The following is a 24,910-nucleotide window of genomic DNA, read 5'->3' on the forward strand; positions in this document are numbered from 1 at the left end:
TTGTTGGCCAGGGAAGGGAATAGGAGGAGAGAAGGCAACTCTAAAGGGGTAGGGGGTGCCCCAAAGTCTACCTTTGGACTCACTCACTTATTGCCAGCCAGCCTGGTTGCTAATCAGAGCCTCTCAGGTCTCAGGGGCGCTCAGGCTTGGAGTTGGGGTTGGTGTATACACCAAGTGTCCACCAGGTGGGGCTTTTGCCAAAGGCCGGGCTTCAGGAGGCCCCAGCAGAGGCCTTGCTGCCCCACCTTGGAAGGTACCAGCAGGCACACACAACCGCGTGGATCTACGCAGTATGCTTACCCGCGTGCACACATGGGCTATGTAAACCTGTGTGTGAGCACTCAGATGTGTTCCAGAGAATCTGTTTATGGCTTGTGTTTAAATGTGCACGAATGGATGTGTGCATGTATGTGTATGTATGCATGGTGTGCAGAGAAGTGTATGCAAACAATGTGAGAGCAAGTGTGTATACATGTGTGCACATATGTGCAAATATATATGTGTGTGTATGTGCACAAAAGGGAATGTGGTACATGGGTGGTAGTTTAGACCCTGGCCTGAGGTATTGAGGATCATTTTAGAATCTCTCTCCTATGCTGTTTTCAGAGGCAGGGTCTCGGACAGAAACTGAGATGACATCTCAGGGTCCCTGATGCCTGGCACATTTGCCAAAGACCCTGAAGGACCCCAAGGATTTGGAGCAGGAGAGCTCATGCAGGAGGGCTAGATTTGCTTCTTGAGTCATGGAGTGTTTGAATGTGGAGGCCAGGGGTTGGAGGGGGAGGGGACTTTGCTCCTCCAGACACTGAGGGGTCCACAGAGGTTTCTGGGGTTGAAGGGATGGGAACCCAGCCTTCAAAGGAGAGCTTCTAGAGCCTTCATCTTGGGCCCCCTGAACTCTAGAGCTGGAGACTGTGGGTGCAAGGGAGAGAGGGCTTTGGATTTCAGCCCTGACTGAGCCCCTCACCAGCTGGGAAGTGAATTCAAAAATTTAAAGTGGAGGTTCCTGTGTGGCTCAGTTGCTTGAGCATCTGGCTCTTGATTTCACCTTGGGTCATGATCTCAGGGTCATGGGATCAAGCCCCATGTTGGGCTCTGTGCTGAGCCTGGAGCATGCTTGGGATTCTCTCCCTCCCTTTCTCTCCTCTTCCACTCCCCCCCATTTGCACACGCTCACTCTCTCTCTCTCAAACAAACAAACAAAAATTCAAAGTGAATTCAAAGCCCCACAGAAATTTAGAGGCCGCTGAGAAACAGAAGGGAAGGAAACAGAAGGGTGTTCAAGGTTAAGAACTTCAACCTTGACATCAAACAGAACAGGATTTGACCGCCAGCTCGGTTGCTTATAGGCTGGATGACCTTGGGCAAGTCACTTACCATCTCTGAGCCCCTATTTCCTCAGCTATTAAGGGGAGGAAATGGCAATACTTACCTCCAAGTGCTGTTACAAGGAGGAAATTAGATAATGGGCAGAGCGAGCCCAGCTTGTGGAAAGCAGACCATAAATGGCAGCATCACCATTATTTTCCTGTCTTGTGGGGACAAGTGGATCATCTTTTGATTTGTGGAACTCAAGAACTGAGAAATCAGAAGGTCCAAGGAGACTGAGAGAGTGGTAACTTAGGGACTGCTCCTGGGGCGACAGAGACCCCTGTTGGCTATGATTTGTCTGAATGGCATCTTCTAGAAGTACCTACATTTCCTTCCCACCTGCCCTGAACAGCGGCAGCAGGAAAACCTAAAGCTGGGGTCATTAGTAGCAGGGCTACAAAGGGTGAGTTTTCCCACTCTGCTTCCAAGCCATTGTCCTATTGAGTGAACTAGGGCAAGCTATTCAGTTCTTCTGACCCTCAGCTTCCTTATTGGCAGAATGGGCACAGTGATGATAGAGGTGAGATTTAGGGAGAATGTTAGAGAGGTCCTCGGTGCATAGTAGGCACCACTATGACAGTGATGATGACAGTGCAGCAATAGAATAGGGACAAAATGAAAATTGTAAGCATTCATATCTCCCTGTTTCTCCAAAGGAGCAAAAGAATTCTTTTTTTTTTTTTTTTTTTTTTTGGTTTGGCTTCCTATTTTGCTGACTAGATGAAATGTGAGAACCTCAGATTTGAAGAAGGAGCAATGAGAGAGGGAGGAGGGTGGAAATGGAGGAAGAGAGAGAAGGCACTGGGGAAGACAGCAAATAAGAGTGAGCGATGAATGAGAGAAGATGGACGAGCAGTTGAGGGGAGAGAAATTAAAAATAGAGACTGGAGTGGTTGCTTTAATGAAGGGAACTTCAGGGAAAGAAAGAAGCAAAAAGGATTGTTAAGGTGTTAACTGCTCCGTGCCCTGCCCCTTAAGAAACCTGCAGTAACAACCTATACTCTTCATCAGGTTTTAGGGGTACAGTTTGTGGAATTTTATTTGGGCAGGTGGAGTGCTGGTGGGGGTGCTCCATTCTTCTCAGGGCACAGGAAAGACCTATGGCTATCCTTGGGAGCTCATAGTTTTGGGAGCTGATGGAGTAATCAGCGCCCCAGTGGGCATGAAGCCAAATGGGGACACTCAAGCCAGATATGTGGGACCTGGGAGAGATGGAGAGCCAAATGTGTTCCCTTAATTCCGTGGTGTTTGTCTTGGAGGTCTTAGGTCCCTGTCTTGTTTGCACACTCCACTGCTAAAATAGGATGCAGAATTGGAAGGCCGGTTCCTGCCCAAGGGCCAGCTTCTCAGGGGCTCAGCAAAGCTGTGTGCCTGAAGAAGAGCCTGTACCAGTGCAAAGCAGAGTCCTAGAAACTCTAATTAGCTAATGTTTCTAAATCTCCTGGAAGCTGCCAAGTGCCAAGTGGTGTTTCATTCCGGGGATGCTCAAAGAAAATTCAGTCCTAGTTCTGGCTATAGATACAGCTCTGAAAGGGACCCTGGGCTATTACATGAGCAGAGCTATTAGAAAGCTGAAAAAAAAAAACAAACAAGCAAACAAACAAACAAAAAACCCAGACATGGCATAGTAAAGTGAGCTTAATAAGGATATAATTTTCAGTTAAACTGTTTTGTGCTATTGTAAAAAAAAAAAAAAAAAAAAAAAAGGAACATGTTTTTTTCTTTAAATCCATAGTGTGCAGGTACCTCTACCTGGGGTTGATTTTTGTGTATGGTGTGAGGTAGGGATCTAATTCTATTTTTTTTTTCCCATATGGGTAGTTAGTTGGCCCAGCACCATATTGAAAATGAAGTCTGTCTTTTCCCCACTAGTTTATAATGCCAGCAACAAATGCCATATATTTGTGTAAATCCATTCTATATTTGTGTAAATCTATTTCTAGGCTTGTAATTTTTTCCCCAGAGTCTATTTGTCCTTCTGCCTCGCTGTCTTTATTATTATAGCTTTATAATTAGTCTTAATATCTGATAGGAAAAATTCCCACATCTTATTATGCTTTAAATACCCTGACTATTCTTGGCCCTTGCATCTCCATAAAAAATTTAAGATGGGATTGTCATGTTCTGTGAAAAATCTTATTGGGATTTTGATTGGAATGGTCTTAAATTTACTGATTAATTTGGACAGAAATGACATCTTCACCATATTAAATCTTCCAGCTCATGAACATGGAATATCTCTCTATTTAGTCAGATCTTCTTTCATGGACATCTCAGATGGATGTGGTATTCTGTGGTGTCAGTCAGGGTCCCAGGAGAAAATAGATTCCCTCCCACCCCAGCCAAATGAAGATGCCTGATGATCATAAAAGAAATTAAGATAATGATGTGGAATTATAAGTGGCTTCTAAACACATTTTCCAGATCTAGTGTCTGTTAACTATATGATACCGAGTATCTTTTAACTTTTTCCGAAGTATCACACTTTTAGCAGAGGTGGGATTATTGCATAATATTCTGTAACCTGCTTCTGTTCACTTTACCTCATATCCTAGACATCGCTTCACTTCAACACATATAAATAACATTTACGTTTCTTAATAACCGAAGTGTTCTGTGGCAGGTTAGGGTCCCAGAAGGTACACTCAGCTGGGATTTTTAAATGAGACTATTTACACAGCCATGGGCAGGAGAATGTTGAGGCACCCAGATGCTAACAGGTGGGGAAGCCATTTCCACCTCTGATCTGAAGGGGAGTGAGAAGGGAGAGAGCCCAGTGAGAACAGAAAGACAACTTGACCAGGACTATGGCTGTAAAAGGACCTAACCACTGTCACAACTGCAGTCAAGTAGGGAGAACTGGAAAATAAATCCCCAATCTTTCTCTCCTCCCACCTTCTTATTGCCAAGCAGGGCCTTCCATTGGCCAAATCCAACTGGAAACCAGAGAGCAAGGGAGCCTGGGAGATGTAGTCCATGGAGGTCAGCTTCCTGGGGCATTGAGGGATGGGAGTGAATGGGGAAGGGGGGCAAACATGACAGTAATCAGCACATTATGAATACACTATCATTTGTTTAACTTGTCCCTGACATTGGAGAGGAGTTAGGCAAAGGGAGCCTGTCCTTCTTGTGCTGTTCCTCTCCAGTTTGATTGATCAATCAGAGTTGGCACACGGTTAAGGCTGCAGCTCTTGCTTTCTGGGCATCTGCCTTTCCACCCATTTTTCTCCCATAAGAGACAGGGTAGGCTCAAGAGCCTCGGACCTGATGTGAGTGAACCTAGGTATCAGTCCTGGTTCTGCCCCTTCACAACCGTTTGACCATTTCTCTCTCAGGGCCTTAGTCTTTTCACCTGCAATTTGGGAATGCAGATCCCTGCCCCATCCACTGTGAGGCAGATTACAATGATAGCCACTTGATAATTGCACATTTACATAGTGCTTCACATAGATTAAACTCATTTAATCATCATCATTTTGTACAATTATTAGCACCATTGTCCACCTGAGCAAAATGAGGCACAAAAAGGTAAAATAACTTGGTCAAGGCCACAGAGCTTATAAGTGGCAGAGCTGGAATTCATATCCAGACAGTCTTGCTCCAGAGTCTTGCTCCTAACAATATATTGTGCTGAAGATTTATTTATAAAGCATCCAACAACCAGTAGGTGCTTCATAATGGTAGTGGTTGACAGCATTGTGTCAGGAGTTTTGCACACAAGGAATTGGTGGCTTGGTCCTTACAGTCAGTCACTTCAGTCTCTGGATCTGGGACCTAACTATGAGCCTGCCTCCAGGAGTACACCCAGGGTCAGCCAGACACTCCCATATCCCTTACTCCTCTGCAAGGGCTGTCTAATGCTTCCAGATGAATTTGGAGTCTCCAGTTGTCTTTCTCCCTGCCTGGCAGCTGCGGTGGGCAGTGCAGAGCTACCGAAGGACATTTTCTTTTGTTTCAGCTTTGATGCTGGGGATTTCGCATATCATTATGTTCATGGCTAAGGACCTGCCATTATCTTCCCTGGGATTCTTACACAGTTTATGAATTTCCTAAAGGATCCGTCTCTCTGTCTGCTTCTGCTTTCAAGATAGCCTATCCCAAGCCACGCTCTGCTTCCTCTGGGGTGGAGAGAGGGTATCTTCTTTTCCATTGTAATTTTTTAAATACTCATCTTGATGTATATAGATCTTTGAGAATCAGGAATCAGCCAGGAACCTGTTTAAGTTTTTTATATCTGTGTGTGTCTGTGTGTGTGTGTTTATGTGTGTTTGAGGCAGAGAAAGTGTGTGCTAAGAATATGAAAAACAGCTTTTCACAAAAATATTTAATATTTTAGTCCTTTAGTTTTCAAATCCAAGGCTGATTGCTGAAAGAGTGTTTCCTGGTTTACCATCTTTCGTTAAGGATCACCTATAATAATATAATTTCCCCAGCTAACTGTTTAGGGGGGTAAACACTTAACTGCTTAATTCATTATTGCTGAGCTTGAGACGGTAACAGATGCCTTTGGAATATAAGCCCGCACATCTAATAAGGCACAGGTTCACAATGCGCTTGGAATATGGTGGGGAGAGACGGCTGAAATTTATTTTGTGAATAAAGCAATAAGCCACTAAGCAAAGCTAATATGTTTCGGCCCAGGCAGAAAGACACGATCATTCAGTATTTATGTAGCAACCCATTCCTCAGTGGGACTGCAAGTTTCTACCATTAAAATTGTCGGAATTCTTCAGAGACCCACTGCATTAAGTCATTTAAAAATATCACAGACTTAAAACAATCTGAATTATTGGATTTTCTTGCTGCTCTTCAGTAAGCATGTTTGCTGTGGCAATTTCCTGCTCGGTCAAAGGTGCAGCCTATGTCAGTCAGGAAAGTAGAAAAGTTCCATGCAGAATTTGTATTCTGAAGCCCAGTAGTCTATAACAGCTGCAACAAAGTCAGACATAAATTTATTTTTCTTTCTTTTAACTTTTTCTTTTGACATAATTTCAAATTCCCAGAAAGGTTGCAAGGAAAGTAGGAAGAATTTCTGTGTACACTTCATCTAGAATCCTCAAATGTTACATTTTGTAACATTTGCTATATCATTCACTCTAGATAGATAGATATAAACAAATATATGCATGTTATTTTTGCCTGAACCTTTTGAGAATTAGTTGGAGACATGATGTCTGTTCCTTTACCCCTAAATACTTCATGTTGTTCTCTAAAAACAAGGCTATTTTGTTATATAGCCACACACCAGGAAATCAACCAGGAAATTAACATTGATACAATCCCATTATCTAATCTATTGACTTTATTCTAAGTTTGCCATGGGCTCTAATTAATGCACTGTATAGTAAAAGAAAATCCCAGATCATATGTTTTAATCACTTGTGGAGCCTCTTTTGCTTCTTTAATCTGGAATAGCTCCTTAGTCTTTCTGTGTGTTTCATGTGACATTGACATTTTTAAAAAGAACAGTCTATTTTGTAGAATTCTTCCTCCATTTGGGTTTGTCTAATATTTCTTCATAATTAGATTCAGATTATGCACTTTTGGCAGGAATATCACAGAAGCAATGTTGTGTCCTTCTCGGTACATCATATCAGGAGGTACACAATGTCAATTTATTCCATGACTGCAAAGTCAGACATAAATTTAAAATAGTCTTTCATCAAAACCTTGGTTTGTTAAAAATTGCTTTGAAGGGTTTCACACTCACTCCAGATTCTCTATTACAGGTCTTTAAAAAACAGACTCAAAGACAAGGAAGCTGAAAGCTTTACAGATGCTCAGGAGAAACTGTAGCCATTAAAAAAAATTGCAATGTGATAGTTATGAAATTTCCCTAAATTCATTTTGCAGAATGAGAGCTGTAATTTAAACGTGAAGTTATCGAGAGCTGAGATAAACCACACATCACGTGCAATTTAATCTGGCAAGGAAACAGGCCACTCGGAATTGCTAACTAGGCCTAATTCATTACATCTTGGTGAATGCTGTACTTTTGGTCTTACGAGTCTTTCAAATTGCGCATTAATATATTTACCCAGGCCTCATGGAAAATGTATGGGGATGGTAACAGAAATAGTGTATCCTTGTTTAAATCACATTACATTTTTTAAACAGCTCAAGTGATTGCTCAGAAAGATCACACCTTCTTCTGAAGCATTTATGAAACAATTATTTACATTACATTAAAAACTTTAATTGCCTTGAAGCACGTGCTCCGAGATACAAATATTGGAAAATCATCAAAAATATCCATCACAATTCTCTCTCCTTTACAACTCTTCTAAACTTTATCTTTTTTACAACCTTCTGTATTGATCTATTGTCCCAGACCAAGAGTGATGTCAGAAGTCCGAGCTGGGTCATAAAAAGAGAATATAATTTCCATTTGCTGTCTATAAAAGCATATCTTTGACCAGAGAAAAAGGAGGAAATGCCCTTTTGTGGGAGAGAGGGAGGGTGGGGTGGGATTTGTCAGGGGATATGCCAGAGAAGGAGAGTGACCCCAAGGTCAGGAGCAGGAGGTGGGGTAAGTAGGTTGGTGATGGAGGGGTTTAGGGGATCTGAGATCCTCCTAGGTGTGGGATGTTGGGAGGGGACTGGGAACCTCTAGCTTGCACAGAGGCAAAATGAAGGAAAAATGTAAAGGAAGAAACTTAGTCACCCCTATTGTCCAGGGTCAGAAATTGCAAAATATGGGAACCTCCCTCTAGCTAGGCTTAAGGCCATCTCCCAGAAGACCATCATAATAAAGGAGCCTCATACTGCAAAGGACCTGGGGTCCCCAGCTAGAAGGGCCCTGAATAATAATGATAATAACACTAGCAGAAACATCTGTAGTCGCTGAGAATCCAAAGCCCCCACAGCAGGGCTAGGGCTCCCTCAACAGATCATAACAACAAATGCTAACCCATTCAACACAAAAGCCAACCCACTGTGGAGGGAAACGCGCTCCAGATATTTGGCTAAGAATCTCCTCCAAACAGTGAAACGGCCTCCCATTCTAAAGTTGTGAGGAGCCCTTATAATTAGACCCCCAAATAATAAGTTGTAAGAATTCCTGAAGCCCGCCCCCACCCCCTCGCCCTGCAGACTCCTGAGCTCTGGCTAAGGCGCCGCCCCCCCCAATAATAATCATAACAATAATGGCTTGAAAACTGCGCGCGGCAGTGGTGATGTTTCCCACGACTCAGTGGCGCCCCCGGGCGGCTCCCACCCGTCGGCAGGCAGGCTCCCACATGCCCGTCCGCCAGCGAGTCTTCTCGGCCCTACCTGCGGGCTGCTATCCTCCGATCCGAAGCTTAGCAGGCGGAGGAGCGGTGGCAGCCCGAGGCACGTGTTGTGTGTCCTCTGATTGCAAAAGAAAAAAAAATGCATCGCAAACTATTAACTTTTTTTTTAAGTATGCAGTGTAGGGAGTGGGGAGTAGACAGGTGCGAAGCAGGGGGGTGTAGGCGCTCCTCTCGCCGGCCTCCCGCAGCACACCCCTCCCAAACTTCCCTTTGCATTGATCAGCACGTTACGTCAGTATTGATAAGTTTGCAAAAAGCCAAAGTCAAGTGCAATCGCGCGGCACACCGACCCCGGACTTGGGGGGGAGATGCAGCGAGCGCTCCGCGGGCCCGGGAGCCGGCTGCAGGCAGGGCAGCGGCGGCGCCGTCGCCTCTCGAAGAGGCTGCCTCCCCCCCACCCTCCCCTCCCGCCCCATCCCCGGCCGCCTCCCCCGGGCGGGTGCCGAGCTCCCCGCCCGGCGCGCTCCGCCCGCGCCCTCCGGGGGTCGGGGGGGCGCAAGGCTCCCGGGCCCGGCGGCGGCGGCGGCGGCGCGGCGGCGCCGAGGGGCAGCGGGTGGCAGGAGGCCGGGGGACGCCCAAGGGGCCCCGGGCGGCGGCGCTCAGGGCCCGAGCGGCCAGCGGCGGCCCCGGGGCTGGGGGGAGTCCAGCCCGGATATTGAGTGCAGCCATTGAGAAAAGCCAAACTCTTGTGTGTGTGCGTCTCGAATAGCCCCCAAGATGGCCGCCAATGTGGGATCGATGTTTCAATATTGGAAGCGATTTGATCTACGGCGACTCCAGGTTAGTGCGGGCAGTGCCGGCCGCGCGGCCGTGGGGAGCCCTGGGGCGCGCCCTGAGCGCATTGGGGAGGTCCCCGGGAGGGTGGGCGGGCGCCCCGGGGCGCCGGGCGGCGGCTGCTGGGGCTCGCTGGGGCTCGGCTGCCCGCTGCCCATCGATAGGTATTAGGAATTGATCTCGCCGCTGCTCTTTGTTCGGTTCAATCATCGATTAGCCGCCGCGACCATGGAGAAGCGCTAGTGAGCCCTCGGCCCAGGGAGCGAGCCGGCGGGAGAACGGCCGAGCGAGGCTCGGGGAAGGCAGAAGCTGCGGTCCCGGGCAGGGGGCTGCCGGCGGGACCCCCGGCAGCCCCCCTTGCTCTGCACTTTGCGCGCCTCCCAACTTCGCGGCGCCCGGGGAGGCCGCGGAGCGCGCCGCGTGCCGGTCCGCGCCCGGCTGGGGCTTGGGCGAGGGAGGGAGGGAGCTGGCGGGCAGGGAGGTGGAGGAGGAGGAGGAGAAGGAGAAGAGAGGAGGAGGCTGCTGGGGTTGGCGTGGAGGCGGCTCCGCGCCCCGCCGGCCGCCGGCACCTCCGCCGCCGCCGCCTGCTTGGCTGCGCAGCCCGGACGCGCCGCCACCCAGGGGCCGCCGCTGCTGCCGCCGCAGCCACCATCGCCGGACTGGCCGCCTGCGCCGGCAGATCTCTCCTCGGTCGGGCCGGGTTCTTGGGGTTCGTCTTTGCTTCTTGCTTTTTACCCCCTTCCACCTTCTTTCCAAGTCTAAATGGGGACGGGCGGTGGAGATGGGCCCGGGGCGCGCGCAAGTTTGCGCTGCAGCCTCGGGGGCCGTGGAGAGCCGGGAGCTGCGCAGAGCAGGTGACTCCCGGCTCTCGGGCCCATGGGAACTTTTAAATGGGAGATTCCCTCACTGTCTTCTGCCTTCTGCTTTCCCTCCCGCCACTCCCCCCTTTTCTTTTTTTCTCTCTTTTCTCTCTCTTTCCCCAGGGCTACTCCCTCCCAAACACCGGCACTTTATCCTTACTCCACCTTTCTCTGGGAGGCTGTATGTCTCCCCCAGATTTGGGGGTGTTCTCCGCTGATACCCTAGGAGGTGGAGTGGAGGTGGAATCTCAGAGAACACCCGCTGGAGGTACAGCTCTAGCCTCCGTTCTTTCTGGGGTGCCCCAGGACGCTCCTGTCAAATCCCCCCAAACCCCGGAGTCTTGCAAAGTCTCGGCAGGCAGTGGCAACAAGGGGCGGGGAAGTGTTGCTGAGAACCAGGCGATTAGAACATCTTGCCTTGGCCTTGACATTCGCCTTAGAAGTGAGAGCATCAATCTGGAGATCAAAAGGGACCCCACTTTTTTCTTTTTTGAAAATCTGCCTGCAGATCTCCTTAAGTTTCTTCTGATAAGTCGTTCCTATACTCCCCTCCTCCTGGCTGGCCTCTTCCCAGCCCCCTCCTTCCTAACTCCCTACTCCCCACTCGCCCCCTCCCCCAGCCATTGAGCTGGAGAGAAAATCGGGGCACTCAAGCATGCAGTTAATAACTGCGAGTGCCTTGCAATTCCAGGTCCTCACTCGAGTTGGGGCTACAGTTTGGTGGCCAGCTGAGGCGGGCCAGGCTGTGAGCTCTGCTTGCTGGTTTAAATGATGCTAAAGTGGCCTTTCTGGAAGAGTGGGGGGGTGTGTGTGTGGGAGAGAGGAAGGGAGGGAAAGGGAGGGGGAGAGAGAGGGAAATAGAGAAGAGAGAGAGAGGGAGAGAGGGAGTTGGGCAGCCACATTGGGCTTGGCACGAAGGCCAATGGTAATCGTATTCCCTGCTAATGTTTGTAAATGAGACCGGGGCACGGCTGGGGGACAGCGTCTTTATTTATGATTGATGTTCTGTAACATAAGGAATGACAAGAACGTGGCAGACAAGAGGAGAGGAACCAGAAGGGCTGGCGAAAGCCCTTTGCAGGGTCCTATTGTTATTCTGGGCTGGAGAAAATTTCCGCGTCGAGATTTACAGCGCTGGTATTTGCTCCCGGTTGGCCAGAATGTCAGTTAACACAATTTTCATTAGATAACTCGTTTTCAATCCAGGGAGCTGGAACTGCAGTAGGGAGGGGTGGGTAGAGCTGGGGCTGGGTGCTGAGGGGTGGGTGCGGCTCCCAAGGGGCTGATTTCTGAGCTGGGGGAGGGGGTTTGAACCTCCCTTCCTTCTCCAGCTCTGGGGTCTAACATGGAGCTGTTGAGGTCACCCAAATCTTGACTCCATTTGGACTCCCATTGATCTAGGAACCCTTTGTTAGGGTGTTAGAAGATACTGAGGTGGCTGAGGTGGAAAAGCAAATTTGAACTGGAAACGATGAAGGTGGGAGATAGAGTCTTGTTCAGGTAAAGGGGAAATGGGGCCAACACCCCTACCCCCACCCCTGTGGGGGTGGGGGTGTTTATTAAGAAAATGGCTGGTGTGTCTGGCACAAAAGGAGAAGGCTCTCAGGGAAGGGGGTAAGCTCATTTACATGGATATTAAGTGTGGGGGGGTGTCCCTGAGGGAGTTTGAAAGGCTGCACACTTCTAGAGAGCAGAGAAATAAACGAGGCAAGCTGAGCCGCATGCAAACATTGAGACCCTCACATCTGCCACGGTCATCATGAAGTGTTCAGTGGCTCCCCGGCCCAACAGGCCTGCAGCTTCCCCCCATATTCTCACTGATGGCATTTTTGTTGGAAACGGATTATGAGCCTAAGCACTTTTGCCTGGGATCATCTCTTGTGCATAATGCTAATGACTCCTACGCCACACTTTTATTTTCATTTTTTTCCCTTCCTCCTTTCCTCTTATAGGGGAGATAACCAGAAAGGAAAACTTCTGCTGGCTTGCTCTGAGATCCGGGTGGGAGAGGCGGGCCCCCACCCCAGGGCCTGTGCAGGCCGAGAGCTTTGAGCCCACTCATCACGCGGCCCAGCTGCCTGTGAGTGTGAGGAGGTGTGCGGCTTCAATTCTTGGTTGTTCAGGTTGAGTGGTTTCTCGAAGCCTGGTTGCTGAGCATTAAAGTGGCCGAGGCAGCAAAGGTGTCCTGTGTTCCCAGGCCAGACCATGCTGACGCCACCCCGATCCCGGCAAGAGAGGTGACCTTGTACCGACCCAGCATACAGCCCTCCAGAAGTATATATTTTTTCAAATATGGAAGCAGTCCAGTTATTCCTTATAGCGCTGTCTCTGAACACAGCAGTGCCGTTTCCCTAGGAGGGAAGTCAGTCAGCAAGTCTTAAGGACTTGTGACTGATGGCAAAGATGTTCTGACGTGTGGTACCCTATTCCAGGACCCCCGAAACTGCTTCCCCCTTTCCTTTCTCCCTTTTTTTTCCCTCTGCTGCTAGCAGTCCAGGAAACGAGAAGAAATAAAATTCTATCCCAAAGATAATGCTGGACATATTTCATTTGGTTATAAGATTGCTTTATGATGAACATTACTAATGCAGTATTTTTTTATGGCTTTTCTGTGTATAATCATTGTAACTGGATTCATACCTTTATGATTTTCTGCTTTAGTTTGCCACTTTTTTTATAATGCTCCAGGTCCAGTCTCCCATGCTATCTTTTAATTTTTTTTTTCCTTTAATAGTGCTAATCAAGCTAACCAAGAGTTAAGGGTGTCCAGTTGAAATGAGGGTGCCAATCCAAAATCACATCTGTGTTTTTTGGAGGAAAGAGGTTGGCTAGAGAGACCACATAGTACAAGTTTCAGAGGAAGAGGTAAATTCTGCTTAGGGTTTGAGCATTCAGGGAGGAAGATTGACAGGGCAAGCGAGAGGCTGGACTTTTTTAAGGAGTTTGGAGAAACTTTTGGGAAGATGTGCATGGGAGATGGGGCTTGATGGAATGTTTTTGCCTGCCTAAAGTTTAGTAAAGAGCGTGGATGTGATTAAAATATTATAACCTTATGATATTCTGAAGTGCATAAATTTTACATATCAGCCACAGAGAGTTTAGACATCCATTAGAGTCTCTGACAGCTTGACTTATCTAAATGTGCTATCATTTAACAATGTGTCAAAATTCCTCTTTCTATAGATGACAGCAGTAAATAAGCTATCAGCCCTGTTGGCGGAATCCTAACTTTGGAAACTTCGCTGTAATAGAATTGCTGCTGGGGTGGGGAGCATGAGCAGACCAGGCTTGCCATAGCCCGGGGCCATAAGATGGGTTGGCATTAGGCAAGGGCTGTGGGTGGGTTGGAGGGGGGAGGACAAGGAGAAGTGGGGGGAGCACAGGGGGTGAGGGAAGATTTCTAATAGTAGTTCTGTAAGACCAAACAATTGGACAGCCCCCTGGACCCTTACAAAATCCAACCAGTGGGTGACCCCATTCCATCTGCCTCTCCCATTCGTTGGAACCCACACCCCATGGGCCTTTTTTTGCAGAAGGAGCTAGAAACAGGTGTTAGAGAATTTATTTAAAGAACGTAGCAGTCTTTTCTGGGCATCCCCAAATTCTGAATTCTCAACTAGACAGAAATTGCTTCCCAAAGATGAGTTCTCTCTTTGCTAAAAGAAAAACAAGCAATGTCTCATCTCTGACCACCTTTGCTGTTTGAGGTCTTGAGGGTTTTTTTTTTTTTTTTTTATAAAAAAAACCTGGATTCACTGTAGAAAATTGAGAAACCACAGACAAGCCTAAAAAAACAAATAAGCATCTGAGTAGGTTATTTCAGATGAACATGATGCTACTTTGACCAGAGGGAATAGCTTTTGTAGTGGTGATGGTGGTTTTTCTTGTATTCCTTCTCTCTCCCTCCTTCCCTTCTCTTCCTTCTCTTCTTCTTTCTCCTCCTCTCTCCCATTAAAAAGAGGATTCTGTCTTTGAACTTGACATTTTGTCATGGTACTCTTTCTTCCAGCGGATGGGATTTTAAACACGAGCACCTTAGCTGGTGCTAAATTGGGTCCTGGATGTTGGTGGACATGGCTGTCCAAAAACTGTGGCTTTCTCTGCTGGTTCCTGAAAGGCTGAATTTCTGGTGGCTTCCAGTTATCTAATTCAGAGGCCCAGCCTGGCAGAGGTTGAGTGTGGGAAGGGGACTCAGGTGATGGCTTGCCTTTGTTCCTGGTCTTGGAATTCAGGGTCCAGTCTCCTGTTTGATTTTTCTCTCTGGGGTGTGCTCTTTATTTGTGACAGTGGTTTATATTGTAGTTGTCAGGGAAGGTGGAGGTAGTTGGCAGAGGGGAAGGGCCCAAGAGCTCTTATCTGTATAGCCTCTGGCACTCATGGATGAATCACCCAACATCCCAAGTCTCCTGTTTCTTAATCCATCTCACAGGTCAGTTGTGCCCATCTGGTCTGCTGTACCAGGTCGTTGTAAAAGGTGAAGGGAGCTGACATACTTTGCATGACAGTTAAATGTATTGTCTTTTAATGACCTTGGGGCCCACTGTGCAGGTGATGGGGGACTTTTGGCCTTTTAAGCAGTTTTTGAGACAAGCAATTATGTGCAGGACAGAGTTCTTGGTTTCTAAGCCTTGATGAGCCATTCACAGAAATGACTTGTAGTGTTTTGCAGGATGTGGACAATATTCCCATTATACGTAGATTAAAATCCCAAGTCCTTTCCCCTGATTGCAAGGCTCCTCACGATCTGCACACACCCGACCCCCCCTCCCCCCCCACCTTATCTCTCTGGCTTCATCTCCAGCCTCTCTCCCCTTTCTCACTCTGCTCCAGTCACAAGGGCCTTTGCACTTGCAGTTCCCTCCACCTAATACTCTTTTCCTCCAGATCCTCCTATCCTCTTCCAGATACTCCTGTGTCTAGCTCCTGCATTTCATTCAGTCTCAGCCCAAATATCAAGACCACTCAGCCTAAAGAAGGCTGAAGAAGCTTCTACAACCTCTTTTATCCTTTAATATGCAGATGTGCTTCTGTGTCTCTAAAGGAGGTGTTTCCCCTGAGGTTTTTGACCTCATAACCTTCTCAGGGTGTGGCATCTTTATACATTCCAGGAAATCATCTAGGTCTGCCATCAGAGGTGGCAAACTTTTTCTGCGCAAAGTCAGGTAATAATATACTTTAGGCTTTGTGGGCTGTATGGTCTCTGTTGTAAGTACTCCATTCTGCCATTGTAGCATGAAAATAGCTGTAGACAGTGAGAATGGACAGGCATGGCTGTATTCCAGTAAAACCTTACAAAAAACATGCAGAGGGCTAGATTTGGTCTGAGCGCCATAGTTTGCTCACCTGGTCCTCTGGTTTTACGTGACGGCTGTTATTACTGGCTGTGGCATGACTGAAGTTTTACACTTTTCAGTTAAGACTATTAAGATGGATCAAAGTTAATTCTGTAAACTAGTTCTTTACTCTTTACCTCAAGAGGGAAGTATAAGGAGTAGGATGATGAGGGGCCCCTGCCTGACTTGCAGTCCTGGCACTATCACCTGCTAGCTGTGTAACTTTGGATGGATCACTTAACCTCTCTGACCCTTCCTGTCCTTGTTTTTAAATAGGACTGGGGTACCTGGGTGGCTCAGTTGGCTAAGCATCTGACTCTTGATCTCTGCTCAGGGTTGTGAGTTCGTGGCCCCCATTGAGGTCTGTACTGGGCATGGAGCCTACTTAAAATAAACAAATAAATGACATGGGATTAATAAGTCTCCAGCTTTTAGGTTGTTATTGAAGATTAAAGCAATTTGAACATGAAAGTGCTTAGCACAGTGCCAGGCACACAGTTACTGTTATGCAAGTGCTTTGCTTCTTATTGTTGGTGGTATTTTCAGGTTGTGAGACAGGGGTGAAAAACCAAATAAACAGCAGCTCCTAGAACTTGCTGGCATTGCAAGCTGTTTCAGAGATTTCTGGGCAAGTTTTCTTTTCTTTCTTACTCTACTGGGGACTCACTGTATTAACACATTACTAATATTATATGTAATGTCTTATATTTTGGGGGCTCGACTACAGAGGTTGCAGACTGGGAGCTATGTCTGGCTCATGGATGTGTCTGTTTAAGTTAGTGCAATATCTCAAAACACTTTTGTATAAGTTGTCAGCATTTAAAACACAGGTGATGTTACCTATGGAATCCAGATGTCCAGTGTCCCTTACAAATCAAGAGCTCTGGGGGGGTTCCGGAAGATGGCGGCGTAGGAGGACGCGGGGCTCACAGCGCGTCCTGCCGATCACTTAGATTCCACCTACACCTGCCTAAAGAACCCAGAAAACCGCCAGAGGATTAGCAGAAGGGAGTCTCCGGAGTCAAGCGCAGACTAGAGGCCCACGGAAGAGGGTAGGAAGGGCGGCGAGGCGGTGCGCGCTCCACGGACTGGCGGGAGGGAGCCGGGGCGGAGGGGCGGCTCGCCGGCCAAGCAGAGCCCCCGAGTCTGGCTGGCAAAAGCGGAGGGGCCAGACAGACTGTGTTCCGACAGCAAGCGCGACTTAGCGTCTGGGAGGTCATAAGTTAACAGCTCTGCTCGGAAAGCGGGAAGGCTGGAGGACAAAGGGAGGGAGAGCTGCTGAGCCCCCGGACGGCAGAGCTCAGCTTGGCGGGGAACAAAGGCGCCAGCGCCATCTCCCCCGCCCATCCCCCAGCCAAAATCCCAAAGGGAACCAGTTCCTGCCAGGGAACTTGCTCGCTCCGCGCAAACACCCAACTCTGTGCTTCTGCGGAGCCAAACCTCCGGCAGCGGATCTGACTCCCTCCCGCTGCCACAGGGCCCCTCCTGAAGTGGATCACCTAAGGAGAAGCGAGCTAAGCCTGCCCCTCCAGCCCCCGTGCACCTTGCCTACCCACCCCAGCTAATACGCCAGATCCCCAGCAACACAAGCCTGGCAGTGTGCAAGTAGCCCAGACGGGACACGCCACCCCACAGTGAATCCCGCCCCTAGGAGAGGGGAAGAGAAGGCACACACCAGTCTGACTGTGGCCCCAGCAGTGGGCTGGGGGCAGACATCGGGTCGGACTGCGGCCCCGCCCACTAACTCCAGTTATACACCACAGCACAGGGGAAGTGCACTGCAGGTCCTCACCACTCCAGAAACTATCCAAAATGACCAAACGGAAGAATTCCCCTCAGAAGAATCTCCAGGAAATAACAACAGCTAATGAACTGATCAAAAAGGATTTAAATAATATAACAGAAAGTGAATTTAGAATAATAGTCATAAAATTAATCGCTGGGCTTGAAAACAGTATACAGGACAGCAGAGAATCTCTTGCCACAAAGATCGAGGGACTAAGGAACAGTCACGAGGAGTTGAAAAACGCTTTAAACGAATTGCAAAACAAAATGGAATCCACGATGGCTCGGCTTGAAGAGGCAGAGGAGAGAATAGGTGAACTAGAAGATAAAGTTATGGAGAAAGAGGAAGCTGAAAGAAAGAGGGATAAAAAAATCCAGGAGTATGAGGGGAAAATTAGAGAACTAAGTGATACACTAAAAAAAAATAATATACGCATAATTGGTATCCCAGAGGAGGAAGAGAGAGGGAAGGGTGCTGAAGGGGTACTTGAACAAATTATAGCTGAGAACTTCCCTGAACTGGGGAAGGAAAAAGGCATTGAAATCCAAGAGGCACAGAGAACTCCCTTCAGACGTAACTTGAATCGATCTTCTGCACGACATATCATAGTGAAACTGGCAAAATACAAGGATAAAGAGAAAATTCTGAAAGCAGCAAGGGATAAACGTGCCCTCACATATAAAGGGAGACCTATAAGACTCGTGACTGATCTCTCCTTTGAAACTTGGCAGGCCAGAAAGGCTTGGCACGATATCTACAGTGTGCTAAACAGAAAAAATATGCAGCCGAGAATCCTTTATCCAGCAAGTCTGTCATTTAGAATAGAAGGAGAGATAAAGGTCTTCCCAAACAAACAAAAACTGAAGGAATTTGTCACCACGAAACCAGCCCTACAAGAGATCCTAAGGGGGATCCTGTGAGACAAAGTACCAGAGACATCACTACAAGCATAAAACATACAGACATCACAATGACTCTAAACCCGTATCTTTCTATAATAACACTGAATGTAAATGGATTAAATGCGCCAACTAAAAGACATAGGGTATCAGAATGGATAAAAAAACAAGACCCATCTATTTGCTGTCTACAAGAGACTCATTTTAGATCTGAGGACACCTTTAGATTGAGAGTGAGGGGATGGAGAACTATTTATCATGCTCCTGGAAGCCAAAAGAAAGCTGGAGTAGCCATACTTATATCAGACAAACTAGACTTTAAATTAAAGGCTGTAACAAGAGATGAAGAAGGGCATTATATAATAATCACAGGGTCTATCCACCAGGAAGAGCTAACTATTATAAATGTCTATGCGCCAAATACCCGAGCCCCCAGATATATAAAACAATTACTCATAAACATAAGCAACCTCATTGATAAGAATGTGGTCATTGCAGGGGACTTTAACACCCCACTTACAGAAATGGATAGATCATCTAGACACACAGTCAATAAAGAAACAAGGGCCCTGAATGATACATTGGATCAGATGGACTTGACAGATATATTTAGAACTCTGCATCCCAAAGCAACAGAATATACTTTCTTCTCGAGTGCACATGGAACATTCTCCAAGATAGATCATATACTGGGTCACAAAACAGCCCTTCATAAGTTTACAAGAATTGAAATTATACCATGCATACTTTCAGACCACAATGCTATGAAGCTTGAAATCAACCACAGGAAAAAGTCTGGAAAACCTCCAAAAGCATGGAGGTTAAAGAACACCCTACTAACGAATGAGTGGGTCAACCAGGCAATTAGAGAAGAAATTAAAAAATATATGGAAACAAACGAAAATGAAAATACAACAATCCAAACGCTCTGGGATGCAGCGAAGGCAGTCCTGAGAGGAAAATACATTGCAATCCAGGCCTATCTCAAGAAACAAGAAAAATCCCAAATACAAAATCTAACAGCACACCTAAAGGAAATAGAAGCAGAACAGCAAAGGCAGCCTAAACCCAGCAGAAGAAGAGAAATAATAAAGATCAGAGCAGAAATAAACAATATAGAATCTAAAAAAACTGTAGAGCAGATCAACGAAACCAAGAGTTGGTTTTTTGAAAAAATAAACAAAATTGACAAACCTCTAGCCAGGCTTCTCAAAAAGAAAAGGGAGATGACCCAAATAGATAAAATCATGAATGAAAATGGAATGATTACAACCAATCCCTCAGAGATACAAACAATTATCAGGGAATACTATGAAAAATTATATGCCAGCAAATTGGACAACCTGGAAGAAATGGACAAATTTCTAAACACCCACACTCTTCCAAAACTCAATCAGGAGGAAATAGAAAGCTTGAACAGACCCATAACCAGCGAAGAAATTGAATCGGTTATCAAAAATCTCCCAACAAATAAGAGTCCAGGACCAGATGGCTTCCCAGGGGAGTTCTACCAGACATTTAAAGCAGAGATAATACCTATCCTTCTCAAGCTATTCCAAGAAATAGAAAGGGAAGGAAAACTTCCAGACTCATTCTATGAAGCCAGTATTACTTTGATTCCTAAACCAGACAGAGACCCAGTAAAAAAAGAGAACTACAGGCCAATATCCCTGATGAATATGGATGCAAAAATTCTTAATAAGATACTAGCTAATCGAATTCAACAGCATATAAAAAGAATTATTCACCATGATCAAGTGGGATTCATTCCTGGGATGCAGGGCTGGTTCAACATTCGCAAATCGATCAACGTGATACATCACATTAACAAAAAAAAAGAGAAGAACCATATGATCCTGTCAATCGATGCAGAAAAGGCCTTTGACAAAATCCAGCACCCTTTCTTAATAAAAACCCTTGAGAAAGTCGGGATAGAAGGAACATACTTAAAGATCATAAAGGCCATTTATGAAAAGCCCACAGCTAACATCATCCTCAACGGGGAAAAACTGAGAGCTTTTTCCCTGAGATCAGGAACACGACAGGGATGCCCACTGTCACCGCTGTTGTTTAATATAGTGCTGGAAGTTCTAGCATCAGCAATCAGACAACAAAAGGAAATCAAAGGCATCAAAATTGGCAAAGATGAAGTCAAGCTTTCGCTTTTTGCAGATGACATGATATTATACATGGAAAATCCGATAGACTCCACCAAAAGTCTGCTAGAACTGATACATGAATTCAGCAAAGTTGCAGGATACAAAATCAACGTGCAGAAATCAGTTGCATTCTTATACACTAACAATGAAGCAACAGAAAGACAAATGAAGAAACTGATCCCATTCACAATTGCACCAAGAAGCATAAAATACCTAGGAATAAATCTAACCAAAGATGTAAAAGATCTGTATGCTGAAAACTATAGAAAGCTTATGCAGGTAATTGAAGAAGATATAAAGAAATGGAAAGACATTCCCTGCTCATGGATTGGAAGAATAAATATTGTCAAAATGTCAATACTACCCAAAGCTATCTACACATTCAATGCAATCCCTATCAAAATTGCACCAGCATTCTTCTCGAAACTAGAACAAGGAATCCTAAAATTCATATGGAACCACAAAAGGCCCCGAATAGCCAAAGTTATTTTGAAGAAGAAGACCAAAGCAGGAGGCATCACAATCCCAGACTTTAGCCTCTACTACAAAGCTGTCATCATCAAGACAGCATGGTATTGGCATAAAAACAGACACATAGACCAATGGAATAGAATAGAAACCCCAGAACTAGACCCACAAACGTATGGCCAACTCATCTTTGACAAAGCAGGAAAGAACATCCAATGGAAAAAAGACAGTCTCTTTAACAAATGGTGCTGGGAGAACTGGACAGCAACATGCAGAAGGTTGAAACTAGACCACTTTCTCACACCATTCACAAAAATAAACTCAAAATGGATAAAGGACCTGAATGTGAGACAGGAAACCATCAAAACCTTAGAGGAGAAAGCAGGAAAAGACCTCTCTGACCTCAGCCGTAGCAATCTCTTACTCGGCACATCCCCAAAGGCAAGGGAATTAAAAGCAAAAGTGAATTACTGGGACCTTATGAAGATAAAAAGCTTCTGCACAGCAAAGGAAACAACCAACAAAACTAAAAGGCAACCAACGGAATGGGAAAAGATATTTGCAAATGACACATCGGACAAAGGGCTAGTATCCAAAATCTATAAAGAGCTCATCAAACTCCACACCCGAAAAACAAATAACCCAGTGAAGAAATGGGCAGAAAACATGAATAGACACTTCTCTAAAGAAGACATCCGGATGGCCAACAGGCACATGAAAAGATGTTCAACGTCGCTCCTTATCAGGGAAATACAAATCAAAACCACACTCAGATACCACCTCACGCCAGTCAGAGTGGCCAAAATGAAGAAATCAGGAGACTATAGATGCTGGAGAGGATGTGGAGAAACAGGAACCCTCTTGCACTGTTGGTGGGAATGCAAATTGGTGCAGCCGCTCTGGAAAGCAGTGTGGAGGTTCCTCAGAAAATTAAAAATAGACCTACCCTATGACCCAGCAATAGCACTGCTAGGAATTTATCCAAGGGATACAGGAGTACTGATGCATAGGGGCACCTGTACCCCAAGGTTTATAGCGGCACTCTCAACAATAGCCAAATTATGGAAAGAGCCTAAATGTCCATCAACTGATGAATGGATAAAGAAATTGTGGTTTATATACACAATGGAATACTACGTGGCAATGAGAAAAAATGAAATATGGCCTTTTGTAGCAACATGGATGGAACTGGAGAGTGTGATGCTAAGTGAAATAAGCCATACAGAGAAAGACAGATACCATATGGTTTCACTCTTATGTGGATCCTGAGAAACATAACAGAAACCCATGGGGGAGGGGAAGGAAAAAAAAAAAAAAAAAAAAGAGGTTAGAGTGGGAGAGAGCCAAAGCATTAGAGACTGTTAAAAACTGAGAACAAACTGAGGGTTGATGGGGGGTGGGAGGGAGGGCAGGGTGGGAGGGAGGGCAGGGTGGGTGATGGGTATTGAGGAGGGCACCTTTTGGGATGAGCACTGGGTGTTGTATGGAAACCAATTTGACAGTAAATTTCATATATTAAAAAATAAAAAAAAAAAAAAAAAAAAAAAAAAAAAAAAAAAAAAAAACAAATCAAGAGCTCTGGCCTCACTGGTCAGGGAGTGAAGACCTGGGAAGGGCATGTCTAGCAGAGGGAACAGCCAGCGCAAAGGGCCTGGGTGGAAGGTCTGCAGAAGGTTAGGCCAGCTGTAGACGTCATGGGACGAGTCACAAGGAAGGTGGATGTCAAGGCTACTGGCTGCCTTTCTCTGAGTGCCTACTGTCAGAAGAGGCTGCCTCTCCAGAAAAAAATGAAAGGCCCTTGACCAGCTCTATGAAGATACATGATTAGGAAAGCACAGGGCCTGCTGTCTCTGCTTCTCAGTAGCTCAGGTATCCCCAAAGTGGGCCTGCAGCTGCCTCTCCCACCTTCCCGGTTCCTTTACTACCCACCCCCAACCCCAGCCTCTGCCATCCTCCAGTTCAGTCAAATGAAACAGCAATTCCAGGATACGCATTTGTCATTAAAGAGAAGGAAAGAAAGAGAAAATCAATCCATTGGCCTCTTTGGCCCAAGCTGGTCGTCTGCCCGAGACGCCCGGAGCCGAGCAGTGCTTAAGACTCTCCGAACCGCCGTCGCTCAAACTGGATGGGGTGAATGGCTCCCCGGGAACCATTACGGTCGATTGACTTGTTCAGCCAGCTGTTTGGAGTGTGGGTGCTGTGGGCAGGGAGACCACAGGGGTCACCAGGGTGGCCCAGTTGGGGGCAGATTTCCCCGAGGAGGTGGTTGCTCGGAGGCCACTCTGCTGGGAGTGCATATTTGAGATGCCTGCTGTCTGTTTGTTATGAGCACCCATGGGTCCAGGTATCCGAGGGGTTGTGGCGTGGGCTGCAGAATCAAGCCTGGCACCCTCCTACTCCCAGAGACATTTAGTGTGGACTTGAGCCAGGTGGCCTGGGCTCAAGTCTCCGCTCTGCCATTTACCAGCTATATTATCTTGGGTAAATCACTTCTCTGAGCCTTAGTTTTCTCACATGTAAAATGGGGATAGTAGTATTATAACTTCCTTAAGGATCATTGTGAGGATTAAGTGAGTTAATGCATATGAAATGCTGAGATCTGTGCCCAGCATGTAGAAACTCTATATAATATTAATGATAATTGCTGTTGGCCTTTACTTTGCAAGTGTATATTCACTCATTCATGGTATAATTAATAATTATAACTAATAATTATATAAATAATGCTAATTAACAACAAATAGCATAAATGTTGTAACCAATAATTATATACTGGAGATGTCATGGTGAACAAAGGAGGCAAAGTGACAGCTCTCACTGAGCCTGTAGACAGCAGGGAAGGTGGAGCACGGACAGACGGGTGTGTAGTCACATGCTGGGGTTGGGTTCAGAGATTCTGAGATTATCCCTGGAAGAAGTGACCCTTCAGCTGAGATCTCAAGGATGGGTCAGGGAAAAGCATCCCAGCAGAGGGAATAACACGTGCTAAGATCCTGAGGTGTATGTAAGAATCGTGTGTGCAAGGAGCTGCAGGAGGGCTGTCAGGATGGATTGCACGAAGACTCTGAGTGGGTTGGCAGACCCACCCCTGTCCTCACTCTTGTCATCTGTCAACTGGGGGTAAGGATGGAGCATAAAATAAGAAGCTGTTGCTGTGTACATGGGTGGCTCAGAGTGAACGCTCTGTCGGTGGGCATTTTGTATGGGTATTGCTTTTATTTTTGTAACTAGATATTCAGCCCAATTTTTTATCTGTTGCAAAATGGCTGCCTCTGACTCCCTTCTCTTGTTTCTGTCTTGTGATTATTCACAGGGCAGCCAGGATTCAAATCGCAGCTCCGCTCCTTCCTAGCTGTGTGTCCTTGAGCAGCTTATTTCCCCTTTCTGAGCCTTGGTTTCCCCCTCTATAAGATGTGTATAGTAATAGTACTTTCCAGTGGTGCAGGACAATGTACCTTGCAGATCCCTGACTATAGGAAGTATGGCTGGCTGGTGCCCCAGGTGCTGTTCTTGGAGATCCAGCCCCAGCCAGGGACTGAGTGAAGTTCTAAAGCAGACCTGTTCCTGGGACACACAGGACTCCTCTGCTGGCTCCAGACTCCTCAGCAATCTAGGACAGTTCCACCAACCAATCTTCCTTCCCTCTCTTCTTCCCTCTGGCTCCTTCCTGCAGGCATAAGCATTGACCTGATAAATCTCTTTACCTCTTACTTTTTATTATTTTTTTAGAGTTTATTTATTTATTTATTTAGAGAGAGCGCGTGCGCGAGCATGCAGGTGTGAGCGGGGGAGGGGCAGAGAGAGAGGGAGAAAGAATCCTGAGCAGGCTCCGCCCCATCAGCGCAGAGCACAGTGTGGGGCTCGATCACAAACTGAGATCACGACCTGAGCCGAAACGGAGTCGCTTCACCACCTAAACCATCTAGGCGCTCCTCTAATCCTGCCTTTATGTCTCCTTGGAGGATCAC

At 46.5% G+C, this 24,910-nt stretch overlaps 1 protein-coding gene across 9 annotated transcripts in view; it reads left to right on the forward strand.

Moving 5' to 3' along the window:
* Nucleotides 1-24,910, forward strand: part of CUX2 (cut like homeobox 2) — a 327,139-nt gene that overhangs the window by 48,062 nt on the left and 254,167 nt on the right. For 2 of the 9 annotated variants that reach the window (XM_060612287.3, XM_060612290.3), the window contains exon 1: nt 8,986-9,443. The exons of 3 other annotated variants lie outside the window; for them this stretch is intronic. In XM_060612287.3, coding sequence (XP_060468270.2) covers nt 9,381-9,443 — 63 coding nt within the window. In that variant the 5' untranslated portion in view covers nt 8,986-9,380. Of the gene's footprint in view, nt 1-8,984; nt 9,444-24,910 lie in introns of those variants that run through there. 4 more of the 9 variants (XM_060612295.3, XM_060612291.3, XM_060612288.3 and 1 more) reach the window with 4 other exon arrangements.

This window comes from Panthera onca, chromosome D3 (genome assembly GCF_046562875.1).
Source record: "Panthera onca isolate mPanOnc1 chromosome D3, mPanOnc1 haplotype 2, whole genome shotgun sequence".
NCBI classification, from domain to species: domain Eukaryota; kingdom Metazoa; phylum Chordata; class Mammalia; order Carnivora; family Felidae; genus Panthera; species Panthera onca.